The 20428-nt window shown below is 45.3% G+C and overlaps 1 protein-coding gene across 2 annotated transcripts in view; it reads right to left on the reverse strand.

The window, feature by feature from the left end:
• Positions 1-17368, reverse strand: part of LOC8031142 (putative phospholipase B-like 2) — a 30811-nt gene extending 13443 nt beyond the window's left edge. Inside the window, exons 1-4 of one of the 2 annotated variants that reach the window (XM_040205689.2) lie at positions 17264-17368; positions 11051-11228; positions 8884-9130; positions 6350-6447 (exon numbers count right to left, since the gene is read on the reverse strand). In XM_040205689.2, coding sequence (XP_040061623.1) covers positions 6350-6447; positions 8884-9130; positions 11051-11214 — 509 coding nt within the window. In that variant the 5' untranslated portion in view covers positions 11215-11228; positions 17264-17368. Of the gene's footprint in view, positions 1-6349; positions 6448-8883; positions 9131-11050; positions 11246-17263 lie in introns of both variants that reach the window. The other variant, XM_040205690.1, reaches the window with a different exon arrangement.
• Between the last annotated feature and the right edge of the window lie 3060 nt (positions 17369-20428).

Below are 20428 nucleotides of genomic sequence, written 5' to 3' on the forward strand. Positions count from 1 at the left end.
CTGCACGGGCCGGAATTTCTAGGCCCGGCCCGACCCGGCCCGGTAGAGACACGGCCCGGGCCCGGCCCGAGCCCGACAGAATATTTCATTTCTAGGTCCGGCCCGACCCGGCCCGGTAGAGACACGGCCCGGGCCCGGCCCGAGCCCGATAACATTTTCAAATATGAGCCCGAGCCCAACCCGAGCCGGAAAACTGGGACCGAGTTTTTTATATCATAAATATGTCGACTTAGAATATGTATTGTCGAGAGAATGGGTGAAATATGCGCATCATTTGCGACAGTCTTTGAACTCATCGCACACCGACAATCCTTGAGACAAAAGTTGGGAATTTTTTATTTATGATTTTATTAAAAAGATATTGCACTTTTCGTTGTTCTATTCAATTTGTTTAAGAGAAATTTTCTTCCTACATATTTTTGTGGAGAAACAATAACTTGTCCATGGGCTCTCTCTTCAGGCAGGTCCGTCTTGCTTGCATAATGTAGCCCACCGCGCTAAAGTTCCGTTCGCTGCTAGCACTTGTAGCAGGGATGCACAGGATGCGTTTCGATAGAATGGACAGTTTCGGGAATTCTTTATTGTGCGCTCTCCAGAAGTCACAAAGATCAGCCACTCCTGAGCACGAGTATAGTCTTTCTTGCCATGCAGATACTCCTCCAATTCGTCGGAGGCTACCTTGTCCTCCTGCGCGTCACACCAGTCTTCAAACAAACCCTGGCACCTTCTTTTTGATGCGGAATCTCGAACGTCATCGTTTGTCTCATCTTCATCTTGGGTCATTGCTTCGGTGACACGGGCAAGTAGCTTTCTGACGTGCGCGTAAACTTCAAGGCGCTCGTCCTCGGGCAACCTGCGGAGTTGGCGGAACTGAGGCCAGAGAAATGTGGCAGTGTTGTGGAGGAGGGAAATTTTCAGCTTCGTGTCCAGGAAATGACGAGCACGGGACTTGATCTTCTCGATTTCCACTGCCTCTACAGCAGACACTGCCGCACCAGGTTTAAGATGTTTCTTCAACGCAGAAGCGTAAAGGACAACCAGAGGTAGTGTTGGACGTCTTTCCTCTTCGAGCGCGTCGGTAGCATCTTTGAAGGGTTGCAGGAACACGATTAACTCGTTGAGTGTTGTCTTGTTCACGCTTTCCATCAATAGATTGTTCCTTGACTCCAGTAGAGCTTCTATCTCCTCGAACGGAGAGCAGACGGACTTTAGCCATGGATACCTTTGAATTTAAACTTACGGCACATGACCCGGGCCGACGCGATTTAAAATTTACGGCACACGACTGACCAGGCACGGACCGGGCCGGTCCGGGCCGACGCGGCCCGGAAATGTTTTTTTTTCAAGCCCGAGCCCGGCCCGGGCCCTAAAAAATACGTGCTACCCGGCCGGGCTTTCGGGCTTTCGGGCCGGCCCGAGCCCGTGCAGTGCTCTAGCGCCGAACACCGAATCACGTATGCAGCGGCTCGAGAAAGCAGCGAAGGCCACGGAAATACCCATCCGCCAATTTGCTTCATCGACACAGGCGATCTTCGTCTCGCCTGCCACGTTAGAACCTGTAACGCAAAACCGTAAATGCCGTTGACACCCCTTTCCAACCCCCCCCCCCCCCCCCCCATTTCTTCCACCCCACCCGTCCACCATACGTGGTTCATAGATTCATCGCCTTTCTGCATAATACGTGAGTATCCTGTGTACCCGTTCTGCAAGAAAAAAAAAATATGCTTGTCGAAATGGTTGGTGGTAATAATAATACGTATACAGCCAATCACAGCAGTCGACACGGATGGAGCTGATAAGCTGGCGAGCGACGGTTCTGGAACCAAGGTTCTGACTAACAAACACACACTCTAAAAAATGTCTGTAAGTCTACTTTCACGCACAACACTCGGAGAGCCAATCACCGCAACTTACAGAGGTAGCTCAGCGAATGACGGTGCGGAATCATATGTTTAGACCAAAAAACGCAGTCTGAGTTGTTACATTAAGCAATGCAAAAACATCACGCTTGCATTGCTTAATGTCACAACTCAGACTGCGTTTTTTGGTCTAAACAGATGTTTCCGCATCGTCGTTCGCTGAGCTGCCTCCGTAAGTTGCGCTGATTGGCACTCCGCGTGGTGTGCGTGAAAGTAGACGCACAGACTTTTTTTAGAGTGCAATCGGAAATGCAGAACACTTTAACAAATTAACCGGGTTTTTTTTTTTTTTTTTTTTTTTTTTTTTTTTTTTTTTTTAATCGGGGTTTGATGACGGGTTTTACTCAAGGATGGCCAATTCTATTTCAAAACTGCATACACTCAGTCGTGACGCCCAAGACGTTGTGGTTGAACCAATCACGTGCAAGAAGATTCCCAAAAAAAAGGTATGTATCATTCACTATTCGCTTGAACCCTTCATCAGAACACCATGTTTGGTTCTCGCGTAAACTGCGCGACAATGGTGGCACGAACACGGCATTGGCTGTTTTATTTATCCCTATTTCCGGCACCTAATCCAGCACATTCCCTCTCTCGCCTTTTACTCTGAGGGCCGGGTATTAACGGACATAAATTGGCGATCACGATATTCGTCTTTTCGATGGTGGCCCCTGAGTTATGAGACAAACGGGAAACCCGGCCGACCATTTGTTGGCGCCATGCTTGCAGTGGAAACTGTGGGCTGACCGGACTAATGAATTGTCTGTCTTTTGGTGCCTGACCCCGCTATTTGCGTGCATGAGCGTGCGCAGGTAGTTTGATCATGCAATCCAATTTACAAAGCTTTTTTTTTTTTTTTTTTTGGGGGGGGGGGGGGCAGGAATGTACAGATTTTTTTTAACTGTCAGTGTACACAAATGTAGGCTGGGCAGGTAAGTTATGCGGTCTTCCAGTTGCGTACCAACTTGTTTTTAAATGAGGGGGGGGGGGGGGGGCAAACCAGACCCCCCCCCCACCCAGGGCCGGGGGACGGTGCCCTTGGTATCCCTTGTGTGCCGCCGGCCAGTGTTTGCGCTGCCCAGTGGCAGCTGTTTCAGGGGGGCGGGGGGGGGGGGGGGGCAAAACACATGCCCTGCCCCCCCCCCCCCCCACTCTGAGAACTCGCCCCTCTTGCCCCCCCCCACCCCCCCCCCCCCGGTTGGTACGTCCATGCGATCAGGGGAAAATAATAGATAGGGTTAATAATTGACTTTTCCCGGTCAATTATACGCCAATACCACTGACGAGCACCAGCTGTAACACGTGGTGTCAAAATTGCTATACGACTGTTTAAAAAATAATAACCTTCTGTACACGAACCAGCATGGCTTTAAACGGAAACTTTCAACAGTTACTCAGTTAAGTGAATGCTTTCATAACTTTTCAACGTCTAATTGATGCCGGGGGACGAACGGACGCAATATTGTCAGGTGTGTCAAAAGCTTTTGATCATGTATCGCGTAGATACCTAATAAATGAACTTAAATGAATTGGAGTCAGCTCTAAATTGGTTCAATGTATAAGTGCATACCTACATAAAAGGAGACAATTCGTTAAAATAAATAGCACAATATCTGGCGTTGTACCAGTATCATCGGGGGTCCAAAGGGCTACGTTTTGGGTCCGGTTTTATTTTTTATATATATAAATGACATAGCACAAGCCATTGATGATTCTGTCATGATGCGATTATTTGCAGGGAACTGCCTCATTCGCGCAAATGTCAAAACTAAGGAGGATCAAGCTAAGCTGGTCGGTGCTCTACTGAAAATTGGGTCTTGGTGCCGAGAATGGGGGATGGCAACAAATAAGAAAAATATTCTACCCTATGCATACACAATTAACGGGTCGTCTTTAAGATAAGTAAATAGCTACAAACATATGTTTGTAACAGTTTCAAATGATTTCAAATGGAGGGGGGGCTTATGTCGACAACATCAACTGTTTTCCTAAGTATACATTAGGATATTTGAAAACAAAGTTTAGGGATGCAAAAGTGCTCAGCTGATGGTCTACAAAACAGTCATACGACCAAATTACAGTACGCAAATGTAATATGGAACCCCCATCAGAAAATTAAATTCAGAAATTAGAGAATGTACAAAAGCTTGCTGCCCGGTATACGCTCTTCAATTACAAAAGAACACACTCTGTTACTGTTAGAACAACTAGACATTTAACCTTGTCCGACTGGCGCAGGAATGATAGACTCAAGGACTACGTTTTCGTGATGCATCATAGACTCATTAACTTTGACTTTACAGTGAAAATTTGAGATCATCCCCTTATTACTCGCATTTTAAGACAGCCATTTTAAAAAGATGCAGCCATTTCAAAGTAGAATCAATGTATTTCACTATTCTCTCTTTCCTAAAATAATAGAGGAATAGAACCTTCTTCGGCAGGAAATTTTGAACCCATGTTCCCCCACAGAGTTTTCACATAACATGAAGCGCTTGCGAAGCTAGTTTCTTCTTGTTCCATTGAGCGGTGCACGTGCGTTTTCTAATAATGTTGTGTGCGGTCATCGTAATATTATGACGATGTGTTTTTGCTTCGTTCATGTGTTGGCTCGTGTTTTGGCGAATGAAAATTACGATATGCATACGGTGGTTTCTCGTTTCCTGTAGCTGTTTTATTAATGTGTATCTTTCTGCTCTCCTGTAATGACCCCAAGAGACGGGTTACAAGTATATTGAAATAAATAATGAATAAATAAACAAAATTTTGTTTCTTAAATTTCTAATATGTGAAGATACACGTGTAGGGTTGCAATTTCAAGCTTGCTGAGCGTGATCGAAAACTGCTAAATCTCTCAGTTAAAAAAAGAGGATTTGGAGCGCGTGAGAAGCACGGCACTGCGTTAAAGTTACCAGTCGTGAAACAGACGCAAGGCTGCGGGTACAAAAACGCGCCTACGCGTGCTTTTCCGTCTCTTTATCATCCGCGTTTTCGCAAGGCCAGCTTTGCGCCTATTGCACGAGCGGTAACTATAGCGCACTACCGTGCTTCACACGAGCTCCAAGACTCTTTAGAGCGCAGCTCTTAAGGGCTGTTTATACTCCGACGTTGAGCGCAGTGAACACAGCGTAGCGCAGAACGTGCGCCTTTCAGTGGCCAGGAACTCGATATCTGCGACCAATCAGTATCTGTGCGCGCTGCGCTACGCCGCGCCCGTCGATGTCACGTTGGAGTATAAACGTACCTTTAGGCGCCCGTTTCCGGCTTGAGCGGCGTCGCCGTCACCGTCGGCGCCGGTCTAATTGCGCGTGCATTATGAAAAATGTCCCATAATGCACCGCGCAGGACCCTCGTGACGTCACTCGTGACGTCACGAGGGTCCCGCGCGGTCACTCGTGACGTCACGAGGGTCCCACGCGGTGCATTATGGGACATTTTCTATGATGCAACACGGGGGGAGGACGAGGGGAAGGGGAGGAGGAGCGGGAGTAGGAGGAGGGGAGGGGGGGAGGACGAGGTGGAGGGGAGGCGAGGAGGAGGGGAGAGGCGAGGAGGAGGGGGAAGTGGGGAGAAGGGAGGGGAGGAGAGGAGGGGAGCAGCTTGAGGGATGAGGGGAGGAGGAGGTGGGGAGAAGAAAGAAGAGGAGGGAGGAGGGGAGCAGCAGTATCAGGGAGGATGAGGAGGAGGGAGGAGGGGTATACCCTCCCCTCAGGACCCTTCCTTCCTCCTCCTCAAGAGCTGCGCTCTAATTCGGCGTTACAGAGTGTTGTAACGCCGTACTAAGTCTTTTTAAACTTAACTAATTTATTGTTTTTCGAAGAGGCTTAGAACGTTTCCAATTAAAAAAAAAATTTAAGGAACAAATCTAAGTTCATTAATCGACTTATTGTGACGATTAGGCCGCTATATTATGTCCGCCTGGCCGAATAACTTACCTGAAAAGACCGCATTAATGGATTCCACTGCTCTTTTCAAACGACTTTGTGAAGCCCAGAAAGCATCCTGTACGTCCAGCTTGTGTTCAGTTCTTCCTTTCCAGGTGAAACTGGACGCTAGCTGGACCAGGCAGGTATCCAGCCCCCCCCCCCCCCCCCCCTCCTCCGAAATCTGCCATTTTGCTGGGACCTCCTCCCACCCCTCCCCCTCATACTGCATTTTGTCATAAGCGTGCCCCCCCCCCCCCCCCTTCCCCCCCGCCTCCGAATCAAAATCTTGGCTACGTGGCTGAGCTGGACACATGGGGGCTTTTTCTAGACTTAGGCAGCACGCGCTTAATTACTTGATGGACAGAATAATTTCATTGATCAGGGGTAGCTTTCATTTTAATGTTACCTTTAGAAATCCGGTCATTGCTTGCTGCATCGCGGGTCTGCAGGACTAGCAAAAATCTGTAAACGGATTAGGGCTGATTATTTTGTATGTCCACTTACAGGAGGTTTGTGACGTTAACGTAGGAGTAGTTTGGGAAGAACTTGGTGTGATTCAGACCGTCGTTCAGCCCAGCCAGCTGATTCAAGATCAAGTCAACCTGCGCAGAAGATGTTATGCGATCATTATATATCCTCTTCCAAGAAGGTTTCGATTGACCGGGCATGTGCAGTCTTGAAACAAAGCACGCATCATTCTAAAAACACAGACAAATACAGACAGACACATAACTTCTTCGAACTCAGCAAGTTTTCTTTTTTTTAGTTACATACAATTTATACATTGAAAACATCGGCCGTATGAAATCAGCATTCTCTCACTAAAAATTATGGCCTTTATTCGTTTTCTTTTTCTTCTAAAACAAATAAAGACGCGTTGTCTGTTCAAAATCTTTTATAAACAGGCAAATCCTAATGGCAGTGGGAAATGTGCAATATTCTTAATGATCTTCCCTCGTTGCTTGAGCCTGTTTGACCGGACGGTCACCCTCAGAAAGCATTCCTTCAGTGATTAAACGATCGTGTCTGAGATTTTGGTTGCGCTTAAAAGCGTTTACTAAACCCTAATCAAAAGCGGGCGCCGTCTAGTAAACGCAGCCTATAAAGTATCCGCGTTCGCCACAGTGGGGTGCGGGGCACGCACCCGAAGCAGGCATGTTCTGAACACGATGCTCGACCTAATCATAGTTAAGCCTAAGTAATTATCGAGGCTAATTACTTAGGCTTTAGCGTTAATTAGCGAGGCTAATTAACGGTGATCGCCCTAATCATAGTTAAGCCTAAGTAATTAGCGAGGTTTACCAAGGGGGTGGCGGGTATGGCACTGCGCTATCCGCAGCCCGTCGTCTTTTTTCTCTGTCATGAGAAGGAGGCGAACATTGTGTAAAATCCCGGGAAGCACATAAGTGTGCCGTGCTTGCGACGGATCCGAAACCACGGAAAAGTTTTCCGTAACCAAGCAAAACAAATCGGAACGCTTGCGATTTATCAAAATGATCAGGACAAGTTTTTTTTTTTTTTTTTTTAATGCATGCAATGCTTCTCCCGTTAAATGTAGCGGAGAAATTGACATCACGTAACCTACACGCAGCGCGCAAATCGACGTCATATGACGTATTCACATATTCAATTTCACCGCTAAATTTGGCGGGGAAATCGATGTCCAGCGGATAATTGACGTCGCGCGACCTGTATTAACGCGATAGCGTTTAGGAGCTCATGTCGCTGAAAATCCGGCGTCAACATCGGTGAGACCGAAAAATCCCATAATGCAACGACCGCAGCCACGTGTGACGTCACACGTGAGTGTGACGTCATGACCCTATCGACCCGCTAAATTTGGCGGGAATACTTTCCGCTATAGACCATTCCATTTAGCGCTCTCTGGGCGGCACCATTTTGTTCGACCACAGCGCCCTCTCCACACATCCGGGAAGTTCAGCGGGTTCGGCGGGGTAAAACGAGAGAGAGGGCACGCCGCCGCCTCCGCTAGCAGACGACAAACCGGGAGGTTGCCGTTCTCCATCTTTGGGCTGTATCGGCGGGCTCTACCGAACACCGAACTCTCGCTCGTGGCTGCCGTTGTGAAGTGGTTCGCGTTCTGAGAATAGTTGTGGCTACTCCAAAATCAGCCTATAGCTCTCTGTTGTTCTATTTTGCTAAATGATGAACCAGCATATCTTTTTTTCGTTACTTAAATAGCAGTCGAGTCAGCCGGCAGTACTACCCTCAACTACTGCTTGTATTGCGGCAGGAGAGCACGTTTTTATTTATTATTTCAGACTTGCACTCATGGTCGCTAAAGGCCTAAACCAGTACGAACTTTTGCATAGTAAAAAAGGTACAGCAACCGGATTTTCTTTTCGCCAAAGAGACCGGTCAATCTGACACAGTTTTCCCTATTTTTGTTTTTTATTTGCACGCAGGTAACAGTGCAATTGGACCCTGTGAGTCTTTTTATCTAGCATAGTATTATACGATAACTGGCATACCAAAATCTGCGCATCTGCGCTTGAAAGTTCCAAAATGACGCGATTTTAAACAGAGTTTGCACGCCAGCCGGACGCTAGCTACAGCCCACTCGGCAGAGCGGACGAGATGCGGGGTGAGAGGGGGAGTGCATTTTTTTCTCTTTTACCCTCTCTGCTATGACCCTAATGGAACGGTCTATATTTAGCGCGTCAATAGGGTCATGACGTCACACGCACGTGTGACGTAACGCGTCACGTGACGCTACCGGCTAGATCATGCACACACGCTTGCACAGCATGGGGAACGTTCACGGGTTAATATGGTTAATATGGGAATCCACCCTTAAAGGCGAAGCTTAAGCGCCCCTAAATTTCAGGTCAGTCATACTGATAAATTTAGGGGGAAAATTAATGAAAATATAGTTATTCTTCTTCACTCCCCGAAACGACTCTAATGCCTTTTAAACTAAATTAAACAACAGCTCCCTAAAATACTGTATTTTATGCACTTTAGGACTTTGGGGAGTAAGTACGCTGTCAATTTTTCTTCTATAACGTTTCGCTTACCTGGTGCCAGTAGGGGTCCGTTTTGCGGTACTTTGCCGCCTGCTCGTTCATAAAGTCAAGGTTGGCGCTGAGAAAGTCGTACAGTCGCTCGCAGTACTCGGCTTCCTTGTCGCAGTAGTCGCTCCACTGGTTGCTGAAGTGCTTGGCGACCAGGTCTTTGGTGAAGTAGGCTTCCAAGAAACCGGCGGCGTACGCCTGGTACTCATCGGGGAAGACCTCGTTGGTGTAGATCTCGAGGAAACCAAACCTTAGATGTTCGGAGAAATTATCAGAACAAAATAATTAATGTTTTTTTTTCTCCAAGTGCATGACAAAATGAGACCGATGAAAAAAACTGCGACGCAGCTTGACAAGTCCTCGACCCACCATCCAATTTGGAGATCGTTTTATAGTGTGATCTTGATATTCATTAAAGATACATAAGGATACAAACTGTCACAAAATGAGCTACGGTGAAAGAGCTTGTTTCTTCGGGTTTCGCATATCTAGTGAGATGTGCGAATCCCGATTTACGAAGAAGTAGGCTCTTTCAGAGAAGCTCTGTTTGTGGTGAGATGAACATTCAGAACGTACACAAGATTCTACTAATCATCTTGACTGAAAGAAGATTGAGGGCGCAGGGAAGCTGGTGAAGGCCAAGCAACACAATGAAACCCGAGACACGGACACAAAAAGGACGCACACAATGCCAAGACGGTGTTGTGTACGTCCTTTTTGTTTCCGTGTCTCTGGTTTTATTGCTTTGGATAATAATCTTGTATATATTTTTAACGTATAAACCCTATGCATTAAGCACAAAGCGCTGCGCGGTCTTCCATTTCACTGTATGTTGCCTTTCTGTGCTGCCGCGGCTCTTCTGGGCCTTTTAAAGGGTAACTGTAAAGAAAAAAAAAGTTTTTTTTTGAACAGCCTAATTGGGACAAGCATATCACAAAACAAATATTCCGCGAAAAAAAAACTTTTTCTAGCAATATTTACGCCACAGGACGTAATTTAGTCGGAGTTACAATTTCTCCGTATTTGAAACTCCCGCTCTTTCAACGCGCGCGGAGTGGCTGCTTTTACGTCACTCCGTGACGTGTAGCAGCCACTCCGTGACGTATAATACCAACTTCGTGGCGCGCGGTTTAAAACAGACGAAATAGCCGCTAACTAAAATCAGTCTCGCGCAATAAATATTGCTGTAAAAAAATTTTGTTTTGGGCGGAAGAATTGTTTTGCGACATGCTTGTTTCTTTGCAGTTACCCTTTAGGACATCAGTAAATCGCAGCGGAAATTGGTTTTGATCGCATGTTAAAACTTTAAATCTTAAGCGTTTTCTTTTTTCTCTTTTTGCGTACGTATTCCATATAACTGTCCGTATATATGCGGCCCAAATGTTTTCTTTTTTTTACCAGCATGCAATAGCGATTACCCACAGTGACAGTGTAAATAACATTCGGCAGATGTTCGCATGAAAACTGTTTGTAAAGCTCCAGGTTAATTTAGTAATGCTACAATTCTTTGGCGTGCACAACCCCGAGAACCACGTGTCCCTCCGTGTGCGCTCAGTCCGCGATAGTCTTGTCCTGGAACACGATGGCGCATAACAAAAAATTGCACAGGGAAAGACGACAATAACTTAGACGACTCAAAAGGTTGTGGAAGTTATACGGAATCCACAATGGATCTTAGCGCTGTAAAACGAGCTGGAAAAATTTGTTCCGGCACAAAAAAAAAAAAAAAACTTTTAGCGAATGTGCATTTTGGTGGTGCATCTTAACTGGTGGAAATTCGAGGCATAGCGTCTCTCCCGCGAAAAGATGAGACCAGTAAAGGTGCTGGAATCAACGGCGGACATGCTCACTGTGGCGTCCTTACCCGTTAGTCACAGCGGGCAGACGACGCGCTCTCTGTCGTCTGCTCGCTGCGCCTACCGGGAGATGGCGCCACAAGTTACAACTATCGCTGGCTCGGTCGTCTGCGACCACCGTTGGCCCTAGCAAGTTTATAAGCGTAACTTTTTTCACGAGAGAAGATCTACGCCTTGGAATTTTTTCACCAGGAATGCGCAACCTAAATTCACATTCGGTGAAAGTTCAAGATTTCGATGTCTGGCGTCGATTGTTTCCGGCTCGTTTTATAGCGCTTAGGTCAATTGTAGACACCCTCTATATAGATACTTACCCTGTTTCGTTGATCTTGTTGTCGAAGGATCCCCATGCCACGGCAGTGTCGCCCGGTTTCCCCCTTTTGATCTCGAAGCTAGCGGGGACCACTTTCAACTCGACCCATGCGTCCAGAGCTAAGGTTGACACCAAAAGGGCAGCGAGCACCAGGACCTTGAGCATCTTTCGTCTTGATCCTGCGGCAACAAAGACGCTTCGTACGACATCATTTATCGCCACCGCAGTGCCGTGACGGCTGCAATCTACGAAGGGAGTCCGGCAAACGAAAAAGCTAAAAATTTACTTAGACGCAAAAAACAAAACAAAAAAAACAAACACTCATGAGTTGGTTATTATCTTGGTCAGCAAAAGTAAACATACAAGCGGTAGTAATTCAATGCAAGTATATACATCGTTCCTTTTTTTTTTTTTTTAGAGGGGGGGGGGGCGGTGAAGTGTTACCGACTTGCTAGATTTAAACAGTCCTGGATTGCGCGGGGGGGGGGGGGGGGGGGCTTTCACGTTTCGCGTTGAAACGACTCCGGAAGCCAGCCACCGCTTCTTCCTGCCAGTTATTTCGAGGAAATGTTTTTTTACTGTTTTACAAAATTCAAAAAGGAATCAATTTGGAACTAATTTGTGACCAGCTCTCACAAAAAACATCGGGCCCAACAGGATATACAGAGTCGCATTCACTGAAGATTTTACTGCACACGCGAGAGCTTCTCAAATTTCGCTTTGCTATTTTCAATTTAATGAGACATTCCTTTCTCAGCTTTATTTTGTCCGAATCATAATAGAAAAACGCACCCTACTCGCCGTGGTAGATGTTGTAGTGGGGTAAAGCGTTGAATATTCTATTTTTATAATCCATCCTTTTGTACTGGGGTAAAGAAGAGCACGACACCATCCCAGCGCTTCGACACATCAGCGTCAAAAGTGTCTGTTAGCACGACTACGCGTGCCACGTTTTCAATCTTCGGTAAAATGTCCTACTACGAATATCGCTTGACCAAATCAACCCAACGCGTGAAACAGGCTTTGCCGCGCGTTACCCAAACAACGCATGCCGCCAGCTGACAAGCCAAGGGATCCGCGGCCTGTTCTACCTTCGACGTCACAAAAGATGATGATGATAGCTAGACAAGCGCCCCCTGTCGGGTGGAAAATTTCTTATCTTGATCTTCGCCATGTCAAGTGTTGTTCACTATAGTCAGTACGCTCGCGGTGTCACTGATAAGGAAGTGCATACGATCACTCGGCCGTTTTAGGCTCCATTTTGCTTGTGTCTGCAATTCACATTCAAAGGAAAAGCAATAAGGCGTGTAAATTCTCGCTAGTTATTGTGGGAACTTGTGCAGCCAACCTTCCGCCCACATATGCCGTTGTACAAAAGAAAAAATAGATGTGTGGGGATTAACTTACTTCCTAAAAAAAGTAACTTCTTTCTGAGATACACGGACGAGTATCTTAGCTGGTTGCCATATTGGCGAAGCAAGATTATTTTGTTACTTAATTTAAGTAATTCACACGTCCGCTCGGATCTTCCTTCCAAGTACCGTCACAGTTTCCTTTTCATTTACGTTTTAGACGAAAAAAAAAAAAAAAAAAACGCCGGATCGTGTCGAATTTGCTGCGTGTGATTGATTTACCCGGTGATAACAAGCCCACAAAAACGACGAACGCCGTGACGAAGCACTTTTGGTGGTGCTTGATTGGCTCCCTCGGACCGTAGCGTTGGCTGCGGTCGACATAAAGGGATACTGAATCGAAGCTTAAAACATATTTTTCACGTTCAGAAATTAGTTAAACATGATCAACTCTGCGTCTTAATGATAATTACACGCTTGTATTTTGAACGGATGGCTGTAGTTTCCGTTCCAAAGGTCCTATTCCAGCGAGCGCTCGAAAATCAGCCATCAGAGAGCGCGCGCGATGTATCACGGGAGCCGTGACGTCAACTGGCCCAGCACGGGCAAAGCTGCTTGGCTGGCGCGGTTATGAGCTCCTTGGTGGCGTCAACGGGTTACAACCTAGCTGTTTCTGTTGTCCCTCTACAATCCCCTAGTGTAGTTGAATAGGCCGGGAAGCAAGGGAAATCCGGTTCGACGGGGCTCGCGCGCACGCGTCTTGTCGACGCCGCACTTGAGCGGAGGTTGTGCTCGCCGAGGTTTTTAGTTGTACGTGACATATGAGAGCCCAACTACCCAGAACAGAATTTGCGGCGCGAAATTCGGTTTCTTTCCGCCTGAAAACCGCCGATCGAGAACTGGCCGTTTTGAGTCGCGCTCACTCTCTTCTTTGTGGTCACGGGCCGTTTTCTAAGGTTTAGACACAACCACCAAATATAATCAAAGTCGTAGGTCATCGAAGGCACGCATACAATGTTAAAATAGAAAAGAAATATGATACTCATTTTTGGGGGCTTCTAAAAAGCTGCAAATGCGTTGTTTGACTTGACTTCTGCCATCTCTCTCCTCCTCTACTATATTTCGTTTTCTTCCCCAGTCCAGTTTTGGTTTCGGTTTCGGGCAGTTGCGTTTTTTTTTTTTTTTTTCTTTATTAAAAATATACGTGACGCAGTAGAAAAATATTGATTGGGTAGTCTTCTGATACCATAATGAATCGCCTGTCAGAAAATAAATAATAAATATTGGTGATTGTCAGTGTCCCTTTAAGTTCGGAGCGACGTAAAGGCATAAGCTTTGTTATTTTTAAATAATGTTTTGGTGTCTTTTCGAGCTAAAAATTCGTGCTTCCGTAGTGTGGCTGGAACGAGGTTGACAGTTGGACAGTAAACTAGGCGCTAGAATTTTGTTGGAGTATCCTTTTAATGTGAAACAGATTATCCTTATACATTCGCACATTACGACTCCTGCATTTTTTAACTTGATTTTGTGTTTAATTATCAGCCTTTACTGATTTCCTAGATGTTCATGTTTCATAACGAAGCTTTTTTGTTTGTTAATTATACTAGGCTGTACCTACCATATAATGCTTCTGCGCTATAGGTTGTTTTCTAGATACATTAAAAAAACAGTATATAAATACGAGTCGATTTGATTAGACAGACTGTACATACGATAGTTGTTCATGATGACCAATCTTTCAGTTTTCTATTGGCGGCGAGCGCGATCAAAAGCATCGCTTATGGTCGGCCTTCCATAATTGTTCAAACGCTCGCTATGAATCTACTTCCATTAAATTGAAATAAGATGAATGTAGGCTTCCCAATTTTGACGGCGTTGCTTTCAGGACGCGATGACAAGCTTCTACCATGCTTTTCACCCATATCATCAAAATTGTTGCTTGCAGTGATAATCCTGGCCGTGCGTCACAGATAGAAACCCTAAGAGGGAATCATTGAAATGTCTCTTCGCCAATAGGTTTTATATTCACTGGACTCCATATTTTAGCGCAGCATTCCCAGCGCGAGCTTAGAACTATTCACCAATTATCTTCTAAGCATTGCAATTATGGTGGTGGGGATGCACGTTGCACGAGCGTCGTGGAAAGTCATCGTAAACTTGCAGCCAGACTTGTGCCTATCTCAAATGCTCTGCTCAAGATACTGTATTTCAAGTACAGGGTGTCACAAAAGAAAATTTACACTGTCTTTTTTACCGCAAAAATAAACTAGGCATCGCCGAACGCTCATTCTCCGCCCAAAGGTAGAGCTAGAGGTCACAACCAGATGCCAAAGTTTCAGCCCGATCCGATAACTTAATCAAAAGTTATAAGTGATTTTCTGAAAATTTCATTGGGAAAATGGAGACCATTTTCGCCCGTTTTTGGTTTCTGGTGCCATAGAGCCCCGTGTGTTTGAAAAGTCCGTCGGCCGCCATTTTCTCATTGAAATTTTCAGAAAATCACTTATAACTTTTGATTAAGTTATCGGATCGGGCTGAAACTTTGGCATTTGGTTGTGACCTCTAGCTCTACCTTTGGGCGGAAAATTAGCGTTCGGCGATGCCTAGTGTATTTTTCCGCTTAAAAATAACGTGTAAATTTTCTTTTGTGACACCCTGTACTTTTTGAAGTATCTTGGTATCTTGCAAATACTTTTGATCCGGAGTATTTGATACTCTATTTTAATTACATTTCTGGGTATCTTGTACTCACTATCTCAAATTCATGTTTGACATTCCGCCATTTTCCGAGTTTCTCGGTATGAAGTGGCGTGGGCGTGGCACGAGCAAGCGTGAACATTCGTTCGAGCAACTAAATCCTGCTGCTAGCTCCGATTAACTGCGGTGACTTTGACTGAGCCCGTGAAAACATCGCTTTTTTGCCGATTGTGACTCATATTGCAGCCTAAAGTTCGTACAATGAAGGTTTTTTCCTTGCTTTCTAAGGGCGCCTTTCGTTTCCTGGAGTTTCCCCCATAAATCCTCAAACAAAAGGGGTGGTTTTACGGAAGTAAAGATTGCCACCCTGAGGCGCAACGCAGACCGGGAAACGACCTACGATTAATGCAGACTTGAGTGTCAAGAAAATAACAAAGAGAAGACAATGAGAAGAGGACACACAAAAAAAAAAGAAGACATTTTGTTTTGCTTTTTGTATATTTGACCCCGTTACGGCAAAACGTCGAGGTTCTCTTTTGTTACTCTTTTTCTCTTCAGTCTGTCACACATTGCTCTCGCGAACACTGTCTGTAAACGAACACTGATAAACAGAGAACAGTACAGGAAACGAACTACGAGCTGGATGACCTCTCAAAATGCCAAGAAAGTGTCCGCCAATGTTGAGTGCCTTTCTGAAAGCAACCTGCTTGAAGAAGGTGCGACCACTACCGTGGCTTTTATGTGGGCTCTCTTTGTTATCCAGTCATTCAGAGCCGTACCGCAAGTTTGTTTATAGTGAACTTCCCCATAGGGATAATGGATTGTAGTTAAATGCGTCTAAGCTGCGCTACAGGACGCAATATTCAGCGATGTGGTGAGGTGCTCTGACTCGTTTGTTGCTCCCACACCTCGGTGTTTACTCAACACAAGGCCTGTGCACATGCCCACAGGCCTTGTGGGCATGTTCATGTTATCTTTTTTTTTTAATGGAGCGCGGGGCACAGTGTAATTTAAAAATACTAACAATTAGCGAAGTGATGTTAACTGCCGGATCTCTCCCGAGAGCAGTCGTCAGAGGCTTTGAGCTTGACCCACTTGGGTTTCTGTGCTGAGCTGGGCACCGTGCATGCTGCACAAAAGAGCCCAATCACCGGAGAACAGGAACTGCAGCCGAACGCTGATGCGGCGTTCGGTTAAGTCACCCGAGCGCTGAGCCATTGTATTTGTTCTCCCCATCCATCTCGTTCTAAAGTTAACCGCTTGGGGCGCCACAGTCTGATCTCCTCCCCATAGCTAAAACGACCTCTTTCTTGTTGTCCCAGAAATGTTTTGTGACATGTATCAGTGATGTTGCCACGCGCGTTGCCGAGCGAGAGCGTGGCCGAATGGTTGCCGCGCTTGACTCTCGCACGAAGGCTCCGGGTTTGATACCAGGAAGCGTACTCCTCTTTTATTTATTTTTTTCAATTTAGCGTTCTCGTAAGTTCGAGAACCTTGTCGCCTGATCGAGTTACGAATGTTCTACGCGCCGAACGTTCTACACAGAATGTCCCAGAAACCCACGCGGGTGTAAAAGGTGCTCCGAGTGGCGGTCCGGAGTCAGTCTCGCCCCAGCGCTCGATCCTTTTGTTTCGGCAACATCGACGCCTGTGACGCTATCTTTTCTCTATTTTGTTTTGGGCACAAGTTCGCCCCATTACACGTTTAGTTTCTTCAATTATTCGCCGCCTCATCATTTGTCATTCGTGACAATATCCTGCTTCATATATAGTTGGACTGCATAAAATAGCCCTAGGATACTTTGTTTTCGTTTTTCCGTTTTGTGTTGTTGCTTGCTAATAAACCATTCTGGTAACCCAGGTTTGCGCAGCTGTATAATTTTTGTCGTCACTGACGTCGCTACAAATTACGAAATGTGGAAGTAGCTTCAAAAGTAATTGAATTACATTTTAAGTATTTGTACTCTACTCAAGATACTTTACAGTGAAAATAACTTGAGTAGTATTTAAATACTTTATAAAGCAGGGATTTAGTAACTTAACTTAAATACTTTTATCAAGTATTTTTGCACCCAGCAGTAACGGACTTGACTATGGCCGCCAGTGAATACTGTATACACCTATACACGCGCTCAGTACACAAAGCAGGAGTTCGTGATTTCTTACCAGGCCGGATGAGTAAAACTCCAGGATGTGGACAGCAGCTTCTCTGGGGACTAGTTTATCCTGCCAGAGATGTGCAACGCACCTGTGTCCTTTCAGACGTTTCACTTGACGCTCTGGTGAAGAAGAAGGTTTCGGGTTTTCAACGCCTGTGGCTCTCCCGTATCTCCAGCCAGAGGACATTATCTCGTCTCTGACGCCTGTCTGCATGGCTGTCGAGTGCAAGCACGTGCTTTGCAGATTATAATGCGCCCATTCAGGCAAGAGATGTCTGTTGCTTTCATTTTCTGCCCATATAGGTACAAAGAATAGAATTACACCGCAAACTAAGTCCCTCTTGTTTTCACCCGCCGATAACGAATGTTTTACTCGCAGAAAAGGGATATTGGTTATCGGGGAGAACTGCACGCTGCGGAAGGCCTGACTGATTTTCCTTGGGCGGCGTATTGATTAGTGCCACTTACCATTTCGCGTGTACCTGGGTTTTGCATTCTCCCGTTCACACTGATTGATGCCGAGGCAATGTGAGCACGCTCATTGCTTTAGAACTGCCCTCGGCTGTACGGACGCTCGTGCAGTAGAAACCCCACATTCGTTTACCTAAACTCCACAAATGTGTTCACTGTAGACAAATGCTCATGGCGCGTGTGCCTAATCCAGCAGGATCCTTTGTTTGCACAAGAACTCGCGCGTCAAAGGCACTTTTTAAAGCCACGCGCTCGCGCCCGCTCCTTTGTCAGCGCATGCAGATATTTGTGAGATCGATAGGGTGCCGAGGGCTCGTCAAGCTGTGTAAAAGAGCTTTTTTTTTTTCTTTTGCACTCCATCCCCCAAAATGGAAATGAAACAATGTTCAATGTTCGACATCAAGTGCTTCCACCACATGCGATGGTGGCATTTTTTTTTTCTTTTTCAGAACAATGTGCTTGCGATTTTTCATGTCACGTGCGGGCATATTTTATTGATTAGAGATCTCATTAGGTGATTTGTTCTATCAAAGTTTATATACAATAGAAAGTTAATCTATTCTAAGGAGTGTCTGATGTCTCCGTTGTATATGAGGTATTTAGCCGGTGAATACGACCGACAGCTTGGGGTCCTTTAAGCATGCGGGTGCCAAGCTCATTCAAATCTGACCGGACAGGGGTGGAAATTGAATCCTGAATACCTAAGCTCAACAGCCTGAGGTCCCAACCGAAATTAATAATATAGCAAACTTCCTTCAAATTTCACGTTAATTTTTTTTTTTTTATTTCAATGCCACGTAGCTTTTTGGAAGCTTTTGGTGACATTAGCTTTTCCCCTTGTAAGGAGATGAGGTGAAAATGGTGCTCGTCTCTGACTTCCTTGTTTTCATTTTTTCTACTCTAGGCACTGGAGAAATATCTTGCACACTCGTCTCATTGTGAGCTGGCTGTTTGTTGTTTTCAGTACATGTAGGCGAAGAGCGATTCGCGCGGGAGTCTTCTCCTTGTCATCCGGAAGTCTCTTGCCCTGCCGTGTTTGACAATGGTTCTTCGTCAAAATCAGGATCATCGAGTGGCGCACGAGAAAAGGCACCACATTTCAGAAATCCACTGGTAATGATACTGATGTTTGCGGATCGTTCGAAGGCTGTGTTGACCAGCTCAATGACGTTCTCCATCGCGACTCACCGACCACTCGCAGCATGCATTATTGTAGGTAGCTTTGACCATCATCCACATCATCATCATCATCATCATGCCTCATCATCATCAGCATCATCTTTGTGGTTGTTGATTGGCACAAATAAAATGTTTGCCAATCAACAACCACAAAGGTCTACAATGTGGCACAGTGAAAAAATTTCACAGCTATAAAACATGCTCAACTGATAAAACTAGCATGCAACAAAACACGACAGTACATTTTAGCGACGGAAAATAATCTCATCTAATTGTCTACTGAGATTTACGTAGCTATCAAAAATATCAAAATTTTCATGCCCAAGATTGTTCACACTTGTCTGCATTCCTGTTGTTGGTGATATCATGTGTTGATTGTGGGGATAAAAAGTGAGAGCTCTCCTATTTGAGCGAGTCGGTACGTTCAAATTCACTGTGAACAAAAATGTTGAGTCAATGTCCCCGTGAACTATTTTATACAAGAAGGCCACATCTTGCGATAATCTTCTGAGGGATAGACACTGTAGGCCAAGTTTGTCGAGCAGGAGTTCATAGGTGTAAAAATGCCTCCGGCCAAGGTATTTGTCATAAATTATGCGCACAAGGCGTCTCTGTACTGATTCTATTTTAGCTGCATCACGTAGTGTCAGTGAATTCCACACCACAGAGCCAAAGTCTAGTCTCGATCTGATAATAGAACAAAATAAACGAAGGCAACAAGCATAGTTCGCAAACTTTCTAGTTAATCGAGTAATCATTCCAAGTAATTTAAATGCAGAACAGGCAGTATGGGCGACATGGCAGCCAAAAGTACACTCCGAGATCACGAAGCGATGATACTCTTAAAATACACTTATCATCAATTGAGTATGAATACTCTATAATTTCACGTTTTTTACTGAAAGACACGACCTTAGTTTTTCTGGATTAATGATTAATCAATTTTCCCAACACCAGTTTAAAATATGCGATGCGTCACTCTGAAGAAGGTCTCAGTTGTCGATCAAACTAATACTCAAAAAGAGCTTGATATCATCTGCGAATAACAGCACGTTTGAGTTTACTACGCAAGTAGATATTTCATTGATAAAGATCAAAAACAAAAGTGGGCCCCAATTGGAGCCCTGTGGTACTCCCGATGACGGATAAAAAGGATCAGAGGAGTTATTTAAAATGCGTACGACACAATGACGGTCAGTCAGGTAGCTTTTAAGCCTTAATAAAAGCACAGGAGCAACGCCATTACTCGACAATTTGTGCAGCAGCAAAGCGTGGTTCACCTCATCAAAGGCTTTAGAGAGGTCAAAATAAACAACGTCAACTTGACCGCGATTACAAAAGGTACTGAATAATCAAGGAAGGTACAAAGGTTTGTCTCGACTGAGCGCCCCTTGATAAAATCGTGCTGAAAAGAACTGATACGTCGTTTTGAATAAAAAGACAGACGGGTGTGCATCACTATCTCAAATACCTTTGAAAAAGAACATAGCGATGATACAGGGCGATAGTCCCCAACTTGCGA

Source organism: Ixodes scapularis, unplaced genomic scaffold (genome assembly GCF_016920785.2).
Source record: "Ixodes scapularis isolate PalLabHiFi unplaced genomic scaffold, ASM1692078v2 PGA_scaffold6__148_contigs__length_123643588, whole genome shotgun sequence".
Taxonomy (NCBI): Eukaryota; Metazoa; Arthropoda; class Arachnida; order Ixodida; family Ixodidae; genus Ixodes; species Ixodes scapularis.